Source organism: Uloborus diversus, chromosome 2, assembly GCF_026930045.1.
Source record: "Uloborus diversus isolate 005 chromosome 2, Udiv.v.3.1, whole genome shotgun sequence".
NCBI lineage: Eukaryota > Metazoa > Arthropoda > Arachnida > Araneae > Uloboridae > Uloborus > Uloborus diversus.
Window position 1 is genome coordinate 37,356,265 of NC_072732.1, and position 15,627 is coordinate 37,371,891.

Genomic DNA, 15,627 nt, shown 5'->3' on the forward strand with positions numbered 1-15,627 from the left:
GTAATGCCTGGTCATACATGAAAAAAAGAACTTATATATACGGGTCGACTTGAGAACCTCCTCCGTTTTTTCGTCGGTTAAAAAACTAATCCTAATTACAAATACCAGAGATTGAGAGGTCTACACTGCCGTGGGCATGTCAAAGGCAGTAACTGCATTTTTTTTTTTCATTTCTTTTTCTTTTTTTTTTTTTTTTTTTTGCATTTTGTCATCTATTGTACGTTAGCTTTGTTGTACAAACTAACTTATTTGTTTTCCGCTGAAAAAAATATATAACTCCAACATTTTCTTATTGTTAGTACTACTGAATCCAACACACATTTCTTCAAATATCTCGAAAACTCATTTCTGCAGATACTGCCGCTTACCTGCCCACGGCAGTACACACGAGAGACATACAGGTCTGAAGCTCATTCATTGTGAGCTTTTTTTTTTTTTTTTTTTTTTGTAATACCCAACTCAGAATCAAAAAATCTTGGAGTGAACAACTAATCCCCCCCTCTCCCCCCCCTTAGGGTAGGAATTTTCCCCTCAAATTTATAGGGGAATTACTTCAGGCTATACCCTTTCTAATAAAAAAAGAATATTCAAAATCGGACTATTCTGTAAAAAGTTATGTGTGGTCATACATTAAAAAAATATATATATACGTGTCGACTTGAGAACCTCCTCCGTTTTTTCGTCGGTTAAAAATAGTATGTCACCATCACTAAACTTCGCCCTATTTTTTCTAAACAAATCCTGAATATAAAAAATGTTTGACGACTGGCACTGAAAACTAACCCTAATCACAAGTACCAGAGATTGAGAGGTCTACACTGCCGTGTGCAGGTAAAGGGCTATAACTGCAATTTTATCGATTTTTTTTTTTTTTTTTTTTTTTTTTTTTTGCATTTTGTCATCATTGTTTGTACGTTAGCTTTGTTGTACAGACTAACTTATTTGGTTTCGGCTAAAAAAAATATAATTCCAACATTTCCCAGTTGATAGTACTGAATCCAGCTCACAATTCTTCAAATATCTCGAAAACTCATTTCTGCAGATACTGTCGTTTACCTGCTCAAGACAGTACACACGAGAGACATACAAGTCTGCATCTCATTCATCGTGAAGTTTTTTTTTTTTTTTGTTATACCCAATTCAGCATCAAAACATCTTAGACTGAACTACTAATCGCCCCCCTTTCCCCACCCTTAGGGTAGGATTTTTTCCCTCAAATTTATATAGGAACAACTTCAGGCTATACCCTTTCCAATAAAAAAAAGAATATTCTAAATCGGACTATTCTGTAAAAAGTTATGTGTGGTCATATATAAAAAAATCTGTGAGTGAACAACAAATCTCCCCCTTTTCCCACCCTTAGGGTAGGAATTTTTTCTCCAAATTTATATGAGACCAACTTCAGGGTATAACCTTTCCAATAAAAAAAGAATTATCAAAATCGGACTATTTTGTAAAAAGTTATGTGTGGTCATACATTAAAAATCTGTGAGTGAACAACAAATCAACCCCCTTTTCCCACCCTTAGGGTAGGAATTTTTTTTCAAAATTTTTATGGGACCACCTTCGGGGTATACCCTTTCCAATAAAAAAAGAATTATCAAAATCAGACTGTTCTGTAAAAAGTTATGCGTGGTCATACATTAAAAAAAAAAATATATACGTGTCGAATTGAGAACCTCCTCCGTTTTTTCGTCGGTTAAAAATAAATTTTTAAAACTGAAATTTGTGAGAAAGGATTGCGTAGCGAAGATAGTCTGAAATTAGGTCGTTAATATTCGAATTTGGAAAACTTTCCGAGAGAGATCTCAAAATCCTCCTCCACCTTACGTCTCTAAAATTAGCCTAAAATTGAATTTTCTAAACTTCAATTTTGAAAAACCGTGGACCCCTTCCCTCTCTCATTCTTTTCCCTAAGGTCTGAAAATTTTCAAAAGCATAAGAGAAAAGAAGAATTACAGTTTTAAGAATTTCAGAGGGTGAACCCTCAAGTTTCCCCTTTCCAAAGTTAGTCTAACTTGGACTAAGTTTGGAAAACGTTTTGAGAGGGAATCTCGAATCCTCTCCCTGCCCTCCCCCCCCCCTTCCATCTAACCAAACAAACTTTCATGCCGCATTTCTAAAACTTCAAAGTCAATCAGCAACCGAAGCCGAGACGTCAAATCCCAAGCATCAGCAAAGGTAGTGCAAAAAAAAGGTCTTAAATACTTATATTCAATACAATTTGCAGCGAAAATCATCGACTCCTATTCCTTTCCCTGCCCAATGTCAGCAAAGATAGAGTTCAAAATTTTCTTGAAAAACCTCTGAATTTTTCGCATTCCCTTAACAACATAAAATTGCTTTTTCAAAAGTTTTAGTTTGGAAAATGTCCTGGAACGTTTCCCGAATGCCAAACGTCACCAAGCTTATCTCATAGTAACTTCAGTTTTGAAAAATAATTTGACGGAAACCTCAAACCTTCATTTGCTAAAATTAGCTATGTTTGACTTCAATTTAGAGAAATTCTCTAGGAGAAAATCCAGATCCTTAAATTTTTTTCCACAAAAGATTGACTTACACTAAGTTAAAAAAAAATCAGGAAGTTCGTTCAACCTGCGATTCCTCTTCCCTCTCCTATCTCTTTTCTGTCTTTTCTCTGACATTCCTCTGGCTGCCTAAAATTGGCCTTTTAGTACGTGTAACTTTTGAAATCTATCTTTCGTTCAAAGCAATAAATTACCCAAAAAGGAATTTATCCGTTTTAAATTTATCAAAGGTTTTATAAATTCACTCTATTTTTTTTTCTTCATGTTAATTAAACGTTGATAGTTACTTAAATAAAGGTGGGTAAGGGTGGCAGTTTCAAGTCAAGACATTCCCAAGAGTAATGCCCCTCTCTACCTAAAAATTCCTACATAAACAAGTGTCTCTTGCCCTCCTCTCACCTTTAAAGTTCGAATCCGTATGATCAGACCTGAAACAGAAATGGATTTACGAAAGGAGATTAGGGAAGAAAAAAATCCGAGAGAAGGCCACCAAAACATCTCATTCCATAGCAACACAAAACATAGTCTAACAGCATTTTCACGGTCTAAATTTCTAGAAGTTTTCAAGGAAGTGATTAAAACTCCAATATTGAAAAACTTCCAGTGGAAGAAAGATCACAAAATCTCTCCTCTCCCTAACACCACATTTTTTTTTCTAAAATTGCATTTTTGAACTTGAATATCAAACATTTCCAGTTTTGCTGAGCCCCATGCCTTCGCCTAACGCCATCAAAGATGACCTACAGTTGCAGTTAAAAAATTCAGAGCGAACCAGATCCCTTCTATTGAAACACGAAAATCGTCCGAAGTAGCGTTTGGAGAACTTCAATAACAAAATTGAGTGAGGAGGAGTTCTCGAATCCAATTATTTCTCATGAAACTACTAAAACAAGTTAAGTTCCGCAATTTTAAAATTTAAACTTCAAAAAATTCTGGGGGAAGGCCCCAAACCTCCAAAGATTGTGTTTTTCGAACTTAAATTATAAAAGCATTACGTAGAAGTTCCAAACAAAGTCCCTTCCGAACATTGAAAGAAGGCTGGCAATTGCATTTTTATGACTTCAATTTCAAAAAAATTCCGAAGAAGAGCTCTTAAATTCATAATCCCCTATTCCCTAATATCATCGAAGATCGTCTAACAAAACTACATTTTTGAAAGTTCTGTTTTGAAAAATTACCGGGGGAGCATACCTGAACCCCATCTCTTCCCCTAACGTCATGGCCCATAAAAATCCCATTTTTAGACCTCAACATTGAAATATTTTCGGGGAAAGGTTTCAGAAACTTTCATTTCTCTAAAATCATTGGAGAAAAAGAGTCTAAAATTGTGTTTCTAGAGCTCCAATATCGAAACATATGTGGGGGAGAGTTCTGAATCCAATGCCTTTTCTTCTAGCGTCATCAAAGATAACTCACAATTTGAACTTCAATTCCAAAAATTTTCTGGGGGTGATCCCCCGAAGCCCCCTTTTCACTTTTACTGAAAGTGGTAAAAAGAGATGTCATCTTGATATTACTACTTTTCATTTATAAAAAAGTAGTACCAATAAAGATTTAATTGATTATCAATTCTAGCTTCCGAGTCCTCAAACGAATCTATAGTTGAACGGTTTGAGAAAAGTTAATGGATTCAGAATACTGTTGAATTTTTCTTTATTTCATTCTTGTCTCTCGAAAAACACTTAATTTTCATTTAAATTCTTTTAATCAGTTACGTATGTTGTTTTATTTTTATTAGCCTCTCCCCCCCCATATAATGAATTAGTTATATCTCCCCCCCCCCCAACTATTGTAGGGATATACCCCTGACTTGAAAAAACAGGCGCCCCCAAGCTGGTTTTTCCACCGCCCTCTTTGGGTGCCCAGCACAGGCCTGCCAACCGCGACTGATTTATGAGGAAAACTGCATACTCGGTATGATAATACTGCTGTTTTAACCACCATCTTGATCTTGAAAGATCATGTTAAGCAATTCAAACTTAGCGATAAGCCAGAGTGAATGTCCATGAGGAGCCACAGAGAGAAATCATGAATGTCACACATATCTGCCACTAATGTCCCATATAAATGCACCTACATTAGCCACTATGTAATTATCCAGCTCTCTTATCTCTTTTTCTGTTTAATCTGGCTCCTGCCACATTCAGTCGAGAAAGAGCATTGTTCCAAACATCTCCACAAATTTTATCTGGGTGTTATCTGCTCCCCGACTTTTTCCAACCTTTTCATTTTGACATTTCACTACTCAGCTACGAGAGCATTCATTCTCTACCCCTTTTTCTGTTCCGGTCAGCAGGGGACTGTGCTGAGGCTTAACCTGAAATTGACACTGTGTGAATACTTCAGCAAACGAACTTGTATCAACATTTTATAACATCGTGTTCTTTTGCTTCCTTCTGCTAAGATGCCGAAAATAATCTTTAGCATGCACGAAAAAATTCCAATTTGAGTTTAAGAATAAAAACCAATTCACAAGCCATCAATTCATTGACGATGAATAATAAGTTACAGATGAACATTTTTCAAGTTCTGCAAAAAGAAAAAAAAGGTAGCCAAAGAACCGTCCGTGAGCTATGACACACTGCTGGAAATCCAATGGCTGTTATTTTTCAAACTTCATTTGGAAAGTAAAATACATGCCTTAAAATGTCTTTACATGAAAACATGTATTTTTGTAGGTTTGGGTAGAACTCGTTAAACCGCCACCCTTGACTTTGGCCAATTTTTGGCCCATCACTAAGGTTGGCAGTTTAACGAGGTTTGACTGTAGACCAGTGTTTCAAAATTAGAGAAAAAAATCAGTGGAAGAAGTCACAAACCTGAGGATAGCCTGGGTGGCACAAAATTTAATTTCTGGCAGCTCATAGACACCAAAAGACACTCACTACTCTTATAGTTGGCATAATAGTTTTTTAAAAAGGAATTTTCTTGATACAATAGTTGTAAAGTTAACACAATAGTTAATATAGTTAAATATTTGTATTTTTGATATTTATTATTATAATCAAATTTAAATTTCTGGTTAAGGAAATTAAAAAATAATCAAAACTCTAGGAATGCAATAAGTTTTCCTGATGCATGCTTGTATTTCTTTCTTTCTTTTTTTTTTCTTTTAAATGATCTGTGTGTAGAGAATGTCTATGTTCCAAAAGTCTATTAATAGCTATTTATTTTGTAGAAGTCACCACTCAAGCTAACTTCACTGTAATTTTTTAGATTACTATTTGTTAATGTTTATATGAAATGTGTGTGATTAATTGCTTATTCATTATATTCTTAGATGTGCTTGCCTCACTTTGACATAAATGAGCCAGAAAAAGTGTGCCTTAATTGCATGTTAATTGTTGAATTGATGACTAAATCTAAATCTGAAGATATGGTAGGTTTTTATTCAGTGAAAGTTTTCTAAACAAAGTATGTATCTAAACAGATTTATCAGCATATTTATAATATTTTATCGTTTGCAGAGTTTGAAATATGAAGCTGTTACTGGATTGTGTAACCTTACAAAAACCACTTCTGGTTTGTGCAAAGTAAGATTTACTTCATTGAAAGTTCTATAATTTGATTTTAACTGATCGCAGTCATTCTGCATACTGTCTTAAAATATAAATAGTCTGAATAAAATTCTGAAATATATTTACTAAAAGTTAACGTTTTGGATTATTAGATGCTTTTGAATTTTAAGAATAGTAAAAGCAGAAAGATTCTCTCCAAACGCAGGGGTACCGCTGCAGACTAAAAAAGCGACTATTTTGAAGAGTTGTAGACTATGATGACTATTTTAGCCTAAAATAAGACAAAAACTACTATTTTGTAAAAAAAAATTGCTACTATTTCAGTTTAAAAGCAACTAAAAAATGTAAAAAATATGATGAATGTTAAAAAAAAGTTGGGAAATGTAAAAAAAAAAAACCACTTCAACTTCAAATATCATCGGTTGAACTATAGTGCCAAACTTTTAACTCGCTCTGGTCTGCCAAAAGTCGCGTTGTTTATTGCCAAAGATAAATATAACAGCCCTTCCACCTTTTATTTTCTCCTAGCAGCATGAGACACCTGATGCATATTTATTGCCAACAAGAATAACAATACTAACCTCATGAAGAGGAATATTGGTTTTGGTTTTGGCGGGTTCGCAATTACAACCTTGCACCTTATATTTCCTGGTACGGAAGGAAGTAGTTCTGATTTCACAAACAAATGCACTTAATTTCATTTCAAAAAATGCTGATTCAATAACCAAGCAAAGTTTAAAGGGGCCGAAGGCGATTTTTAAGAATATTTTAGTTACTCTGGATCTTTCTGGAAACCCTGCCATTTTTCTTTGCAGCTACAATATTCGAATGATGTCATTTAATAAACATAGAGTATTTTCAGCCTTTTTATTATATTATTTTTTTCATTTTTCTGCAAATTTGAAAATGAAAGCTTTATCTGAAAAAGTTAAATGGAATTTAAGAGCAGTGTTCAGCATTTGTGATTTAAAGCCCCATATAAAGTACTACAGTGTGTTTTCTACACTTAAACTATGTAATATTTAACTTGTTTCACATTTGTAACATTTAAACCCTATTAATAATGAAAAGTTTTTTTTTCCGGGGGGGGGGTGACTTGTTAATTTTTTTAACCACATGCTTGCTAATAACCATTACAATTATATGGTGCTAATGTTTACTTTGTGTTATTTAATAAACATATGCCATTCAGTTTTTTTTTTTTCATTTTACTTTGAATGTTAATAAAAATTCAATTTAAATGTAGATGAAAGCTGTTGGTTGCTTTATATGCATACGTGATTGTGAATTTAATAACTGTGTATAGTGATTGTTTTTTTTTTTTTTAATTTCAAAGTCTGTTGACCAAAATAACTAATGTACGTTAGCAATGCTTTGAAACAGCAGGGGGCAGACACCCTAGTTATGAAAATATTTAAGATTTATAGTACTTTAAGTAAGTTTTATAATATTTTTTAAGTTTTCATTTGTGTTCTGGCTTACCAGAACCATTTTAATATAAAGTATGATTGGTCCTCACATAAAAAAAAGGTTGGGCACCACTGATTTATAATGAATAACTGTAAATACAAATACGAATACAAAAGTGACGACCAGCAACAGGCTCTGGGCCCAGCTAGACTGGTCCTAGTCAATTTACAATCCCCAGTGAAGATCAATGGCCCTCTTAAAACTATCTACTCCCTTGCTCATTACCACCTCTTCCGGTAAACTGTTCCAAGGTTCCACTACCCTGCTAAAATAATAATTTTTCCTAACATCCATGTTAGCCTGAGATTTAAATAGCTTAAAACAATGACCCCTTGTCCTGTTTTCAGTGCTAAACTTCAGCCCCGTAACATCTTTTATTTTAATAAATTTGAACAACTGAATCATGTCCCCTCGGTCTCTTCTTTGCTCAAGACTGTACATTTTTGGCCTTCTAAGCCTGGAATCATAGTCTAAGTGAGAAAGTCCATTTATTAGCTTTGTAGCTCGCCTTTGAACCCTTTCCAATACATTAATGTCTTTCTTAAGTGAAGGAGACCAAAACTGAACAGCATACTCTAAATGAGGTCTTACCAGACTTCTATATAAGGGCAGAAGAACTTCTTTAGATTTGTTTGAAATAGATCTATTGATAAACCCAAGCATCTTATTGGCCTTGTTACTAGCAATACTGCACTGTTGGCTAAACTTTAAATCCTGACTTATTAAGACCCCCAGATCAGTAACTTTGTCAGCCTGACTAATGACTGAACCTTACAAATAATAACTGGTACACTTATTTCCATGCCCTAAATGTAGCACTTGACATTTCCCAACATTAACAGCCATACCCCATTTATCAGCCCACTCCGTAATATGGTCTAGATCCTCTTGCAGCTGTTTTGCTTGTTCTTCATTTTCTACAGTCCCCATAACTTTGACATCATCAGCAAAACAATTCATGTTCCCAGAAATATATTTGTGAATATCGTTCATAAAAACAATGAACAAAACAGGCCTTAACACTGATCCTTGAGGAACCCCGCTTAAAACCTCACTCCAATTAGAATAATTTCTCCTTACAACTACCCTTTGTTTCCTTCCGGTCAGCCAGTTTTTTACCCAAATGAAAGTTTTCCCTCCTATTCCTATATCAGCTAATTTGCTAAGTAGAGCAACATGCGGTACCTGAATAGAAAGCTTTTTGAAAATCAATGTAGAAAACATCTACAGGTTTCTTATTGTCCAAAGCCATGGTAACTTTGTCATAGAAATGTAATAAAATAGTTGCACAAGATTTTTTTACCTTTCCTGAAACCGTACCAAAAACTAATCAATAGATTATTAGTCTCTAGAAAATTTACTATCTTAATTTTTATCAATGTTTCAAAAATTTTGCAAACCACCGAAGTTAGACTCACAGGTCTATAATTTCCCGCACTCCCTTTAGACCCTTTCTTGAAGAGTGGTGTAATGTTAGCCAGCTTCCAGTCCTCTGGCACTGTCCCCGAGTTATAAGAAGCATTGAAAATATTTACGATTACATCTGCTAATTCCTCCGCACATTCAACTAAAATTTTTGGATAAATATTATCAGGTCTCGGAGCCTTAGTCTCTTTAATTTTTTTCAAATGAAGTAAAACTTCATCCCTGGAAAATACAAAGTCCTCAAGCTGTACTCAATGACTCCCTCTAAATGATCTGCACCCTATTTTTCTAAAATTTTGAAACAATTTTTCTCTTTTTAGTATTTTGCTTTTTGAAATAATGTTTATTAATTAAAAATCTTGGGGGAGCATTTTATGATTTTTTTTTTATAAATTTTTTTCTGTTAAATGAAAAGAGTATTTTTTTGTGAAGTTTATTTTATAAAGTTTTTTTGAATTTTCAGGTTATAGAATCAGGCGGCATCCATATTATGTTATCCATGACTGTCAATGGAGATTTGAATTTAAAGGTAAGATGCACCTTGGTGATTCCACCTTTTTCAATTCTACAGAAAAATTAATAAACAAGTTCTAATTAATCTTTCTAATAATTATTTATTTAAATTCCATCTTTGGTTATTCTTTCTGACAAATCTGTAATTTGTTTATGGAAAAAATGCAGAAAGTTTACAAAAGGGAGGATTTTCCCATATCATCCTTTTTGTAAGCCTATTTCGTCACTTTCAGGCGTAGAAGTGTTCCTATTTCCTATATTTTCCGATAAGTCTAAAAAACATTCCTATTTTCCTATAATTCCTACATTTTCCTATATTTTTTAGTCCCTGCTTCCTTGCAGCTCCTATTTTTCCAACCTCAATCTTCAAACAACATAATTTCTGCTGGAAAACATATTTTTTAGAAACATGCCAGTTACAAATAGGTGATTCGCCGAAAATTACATGCCTTGTTTTAAGATTTCAACCGTTTTGCATTCTGTGAAGTTTTTAATTATTTTTTAAGTTTGTTAGTATAGCAACATAGCTACCTTAAGTCGGTCTATTTTATTCTTTACCTTACATAGATTTCAATAGTTTATTTACTTCTTAAATTGATTTTAGTTGTTGGGCCTTATTCAACCAATAAAATAGGATTTAACACTCATAATCTCGGATTTTGATGAAACTTTGATTTAGGTGTTTCAACCCAGGGGTGTACACAGAAATTTTGGGGTCCGTCAAAAATGACCATTTAAACTGTAATGAACCATTTTAAAATAAAGAACAGGTACAGGTAGAGCAAAGAAATTTATTGCTCAAAAATCTACCACCCTTACGCTATTTTTCAGCATTGCTCCCGTGATTTTCCAAAGTTTTGTCATAGTGTAGTACAGGTTTTTCTATACCTATTTGTAGAAAGTTGCCACCTGTGTAGTCAACCATTGGGTAATATGTTCTCTGAGCTCATCACTCATGTTGTGCCATCGACCGCCAAGGAAAGACTTTAGATGCCAAAATGAATGAAAGTTGCTGCGAGCAAAGCCAGAACAGTGTGGAGAATGCTAAAAAATGTCCCAGCCAGAGCCGTTTAAGAGTCCCCAAGGTTGTTTACACAGGCAACCTTGTACCACCTTATGACAAATGCTTGGAAAATCCAAGAGCAATGTTGAAAATTAGCGTAAGGGTGGTAGATTTTTATCCAATAAATTTCTTTGCTCTATCCTGTGCTTGTTCTTTTTTTATTTCAAAACAATACTTACTTTAAAAACGTGTCTGGTATTTCACCCCTCTTTTTAAACATCTTGGGCCCACTTCAGGCTCGAGCCCGGGTCAACAGGTGTCCCCCCCCCCCCCTGTGCACGTCCCTGTTTCAACCTGTTAAAGTTTTTGTGATGACAATGTTTCTTACAATTTGTTCAATTATGGAAAACTAATTATAAAATCATTGATTACAAACCAGCACTGATTTTATTTTTACAAGCATAATTTGATTTGTTTGAATTTATTCTTTTAAAATTTATTTCATTTTACAACTTTTCTTATTTTACCAATTAATATTTTATTATTATTTGTAATTTACACATTTTTCATGGAAATTACATAATTTAAAAGGGTTAAATACTTGTTTTTTATTCATCATCTGTTTTTAAATTGAAATAAAAAATGCGTTGTGAAAAAATGTTGGGAATACAAAAATTAAGAAATACAATATTTAAACATGGTATTATTGATAAATTAATACTCCTCCAATAATTGCTTACCGTAGTTGAGATGTAAATTCTTTTGCATCCTGCAGGTTTTTTTTTTATTTTTTTATCTTAACTTCTTATCTTATTAATTAATATTGTTAGCATCTACGTTTTCTCGTGGGAATTATAAGAGCTTGAAAGGATAAAAAAAAATTGTTCATGTTTTGATTTATTTTTAAATTTTTACAAATACTGGAAAAGTATTTTAAATAAAGCATTAAAAAATAAAGGCAATATTATTTTTAGAATTATTTTCTGAATAAATTATTATTTTGATCCTTTTGCGAACCGTAAATTTTTCAATTCTTTTCAATTATGAACAAAATTTCGTTGTATTGTAGTTTAGAGTGCCCTTTTCATTAATTATTTGTTTTTTATTTTCCTATTTTCTAATAAATAAATAATTGGCAGTTTATTTACATTTTATTATTTCAGAAAGTTTTTTTAACTGATAATATAGACAACACTAAAATAATGCGCATTTTTATTAAGTAATTAACATACTATGATCATCATGATTTCAGGAAGAGATCATTATTTTTTAGATTTATTTAGCACAAGATCCAGAAGAAACAGATATAAAGTGTGAGGTTTTTTTTAAAATTAACTTTGGTAGTTTTAAAAAAATTTCTGCAGAGCCAAAAAAAATTTCCGAACGTCGTTCGCCGCATTTGTCTATATTACTCAAGACTGATATAATTAATGTAAAAATTTTACGTTCCAAAAGTTGAAAAAAAATCCATGATTTGATCCCACCGGAGTCCCAAAGACTCAAAATACCGGACTTTGTATTGTTCTTCCTGTGCTATTTTCTTCGGGAAGTTTCTATCTATTTGTAAAAATTCCTACATATTTCTGGAGAAATTCCTATATTTTTTAAGAACAATTCCTATAATTTCCTATATTTTTCTTTGTCGAATGTCACTTCTATGCCTGCACTTTGTTATAGTTCTATAAGCATTTTTGACAAGGGTGAAGTATTGCTGATTAATTATAGTTTTTAAATATTTATTTTTACTAATGAATTATTCTGTTTTCAGTGTGCTATTGCTTCTGCCTTGCACAGTATAACTCAAAGTATGATGTTAAACTCATTTCTTGTCGAAGCTGGGTGCTTGAAAGCTCTAAAAAAGTAAACTTTTTTTATTTGCAAAGAATTTGTTAAACTCTCCTTTTGAAGTGTATTGTATTGAACTGATATAATTTTATGATTGTATGATGTTGATGTAGTTTTTGATAAATGACTTTTCACAAAGAGTAGAACCCTTATATATATTAATATTTATTCCTTCGTTTGTTTTACAACTGCTCTTTGTTGTTATTGCTGTGTTGGCAGGGGTCGATTCTGACGGGAATAGGCTTCGCTCGCAAAATTCTAGATCGTAAAAGTGGCCACTTCCCAAAATTTCATCCCTTAATGTTAGATCTTTCATGTAATTTTATTTATAAAAACAGTTTGTTCATCACTTTTAAGCTCAATCAGTTTGTCTGAAAGCAAAATATCAGTAAAAACACCTCCAGCTTCCAACTAATTCCCAGTGAATTCCTTTAGGCCAAAGGGATTTCTGAGTAGGTTTAGGATTGTTGAACAACTTTATGCAATGTGACCTAATTTTTTTCACAAAATGTGGTCCTAAAATAAAAACCTGGATCGACCCCTGGTTGGAATAATGGATTTATGTTTTCTTTATGAGGCTCAATATTCATATATAACTTATATATGTTGCATATATTGGGTGAATGCAAAAGTTCGTACAGAGGTGCAATAGATACTGTTAGAAGCGGCATAAAGTTTTGTCATTAATACCGGCATCTACATAGGGCAGATTGTTGGAAAGGTGATATGTGCAGCTTTCATTTCAAACAAAATGATTTGTAGATACAAACTGCTTCGAGAAAGATTACTTGCAAAATGAGTGTCCATAAGGTGCATTTACGGCATGTTATGCTTTACGAGTTTCAGAAAGGAATAAAGGTTGCAGCAGCTATAAAAAACATTCAGGAGGTTTATCAAGATCAAGCTCCAGCTAAACAAGTAAATGAAAAATGGTTTGCAAAATTTCGCCCTGGAGAGTTTAATCTTGAAGATGAGCCAGATCGATCTTCGGACATTGATGATGATGTCATGCGAATTTTAGTTCAGAATATTCTGCAAATTTCAATAGAGGAAGTTGCTACAGCACGTAACATTGACCAATCAACCACTGTCCATCGTTTAAAAAAAAAGATTTGATTTGAAGCTTGATATACTGGGTGCTCCATGTGCTAACCGAGAGGAACAAAGACCAGCGAATATCTGCAGCCATTTCTTAACTCAGGCGACTCAAAAACGAGCCATTTTCAGATCTATTTGTGAGGGGCAATGAAAAATGGGTCCTGTACAACAATATTCAGCTTAAAAACACATGAAAACATGCTGGTGAGCACGGTGACGCAATGGCAAAGGCCAGTTAGCATCGAATGAAGATGATGCTCTTTGTTTGGTAGAACTGCGAGGAAATAATTTATTTTGAGCTTCTCCCCGCTAGTCAAGTGATTGACTTGGACAAATACTGTTGCTGATTAACCAATTTGAACCGAGAAATTAAACAGAACATCCGATTCTGTCAGAATGCCAAACCACACTTTTCAAGACAGAAGCTGTGCAAACTGAACAGCCTGAACTAGAATGTCCTACCATATTCTTCTGATATCACACCATCTGATTATCACTTGTTCCGGTCATTGCAAAATCATTAACATGGAGAAAAGATTTGACTCTTTGGATGCCTTACGAAGCGTAATGTCTTTGTTCTTCTAATCTAAACTGTGCTAGTTTTATTATTGGGACATCCATATGCTGCCAGAACGTTGAAAACAAATTATAGACAATGTTGGAGATTCCTTTTCAATCAATGTATCATTGATTGAATAAGGAACTTTGTTTGCATAATCGCTGTGTGACTTTTACTCACAAACTCTGCATGAAATTTTGCACTCACCCAATAAATATTCACATGTCGTTGTTTGCACTCTGTATTATGCACTGCACTCAAATGTGGCAAGTACTCATTTTGACCAAGGCCCCATTTTGTGCTCTAAAATTGTACCCAGGCTCATGGACCTGCAGGACCATGCGTTAATCAAGCCCTGACTGTACAACCGACTTTGAAGCCCCTGTCTCATATGCCTCATGAACCTGATGTCATAGGTTAGACAAATAAAACATAGCATAACTCACTCAGTCTCTGTTTCAGCAAAGAACATTTTAGCACAAATAATTAGTCCCAATTATTCTTGTTCTAACGTTTAAACATATTTTATAAAAAATTTCCTGTATCTTTAAAATTATTTTATTTATTTATTTTTTTTTACAATATTTCATTTAGATTATTTCAAAAATTGACTAGAGGTATTAAATAGAGTTTACAGTACAATGCTGGTACAGTTCTAATTTGAGAAATATCTTTTCAATCTTATCTTGAAGCTCCTGAAAACGGTCCATCTTAAATCTAAAACAAAAATTTATACTAGTAGCAGTTATTTTCATTTTAGTTTGTGTTAAATAAATGAGTTATTAGTACAGACAAAGAATTGACTCATTGATCTTGAGTAACACATAGACAGATTTAGAACTGCCTACAATAGCTGGTTTATTCACCACATATTTTAATAAGTTGAAATGTGGTTTATGTAAATGTACCATATACAAGAGAATTTTTTCTTTTTGTAAAACTTTGCATGAACTACATGAAATTTTTTCTAACATTATAGTTTGTTGGAAACATCTCATGATTGTAATGAATTGTTGAATGATTCCTTAAGTGCCTTAAATTTGTTATGCATGGATCCTAACATTAGAATAAAAGGTAAAAATTTTAGATATATCCTATCATCTTTTTTGAAAGTTCTTTAAGTCAAACTAGCATGTAACTTAAAGCAGTGGTGCTCAACCCTTTTCACTACTGAGGACCACTCGGTACCCTCCCGAATCCTAAATAGACCACATATGATAGAAATATTATTTTTGCAACAATTACACTCTATAAGAAAAAAAAACTTAACAAGAAAGAGCTGTCAGAATGAAATGAAATTTTACACACTTAAGAACAACATTGATATAACGATATAAGAAAGTGTTTACTAAATAAAAGCAAAATGATCATTTATTGTTAGAAAAATCCTAAATGAATGGAGGTTTTAGTACCCTGTTTTGCCATCTCTGGCCCAAATTGAAGCTGGATACAGCACTAAAGGCAATCTGGATGAATTCAATTGCAGTCCAATTATGTCGAACACAATATTACACCAAATAGAGACGACAGTGTGAAAACCATAGTTCAGCCTTAGTTTTCAGTGGCACACCACCCCAGCTGCAGATGATAATGGCATCCCTGATATGATTCCACTACACCAAGATAGCCTACCATTACATTTGTACCATGTTCAGTCATGGCCCTCAT

General features: G+C 33.4%; 1 protein-coding gene across 1 annotated transcript in view; it reads left to right on the forward strand.

Moving 5' to 3' along the window:
* The first annotated feature begins 2,946 nt into the window (after nt 1–2,946).
* Nucleotides 2,947–15,627, forward strand: part of LOC129235224 (uncharacterized) — a 31,694-nt gene continuing 19,013 nt past the window's right edge. The window contains exons 1-6 of the mRNA XM_054868929.1: nt 2,947–3,099; nt 5,809–5,907; nt 5,996–6,061; nt 9,405–9,470; nt 12,226–12,317; nt 14,939–15,033. Coding sequence (XP_054724904.1) covers nt 2,947–3,099; nt 5,809–5,907; nt 5,996–6,061; nt 9,405–9,470; nt 12,226–12,317; nt 14,939–15,033 — 571 coding nt within the window. The remainder of the gene's footprint in view (nt 3,100–5,808; nt 5,908–5,995; nt 6,062–9,404; nt 9,471–12,225; nt 12,318–14,938; nt 15,034–15,627) is intronic.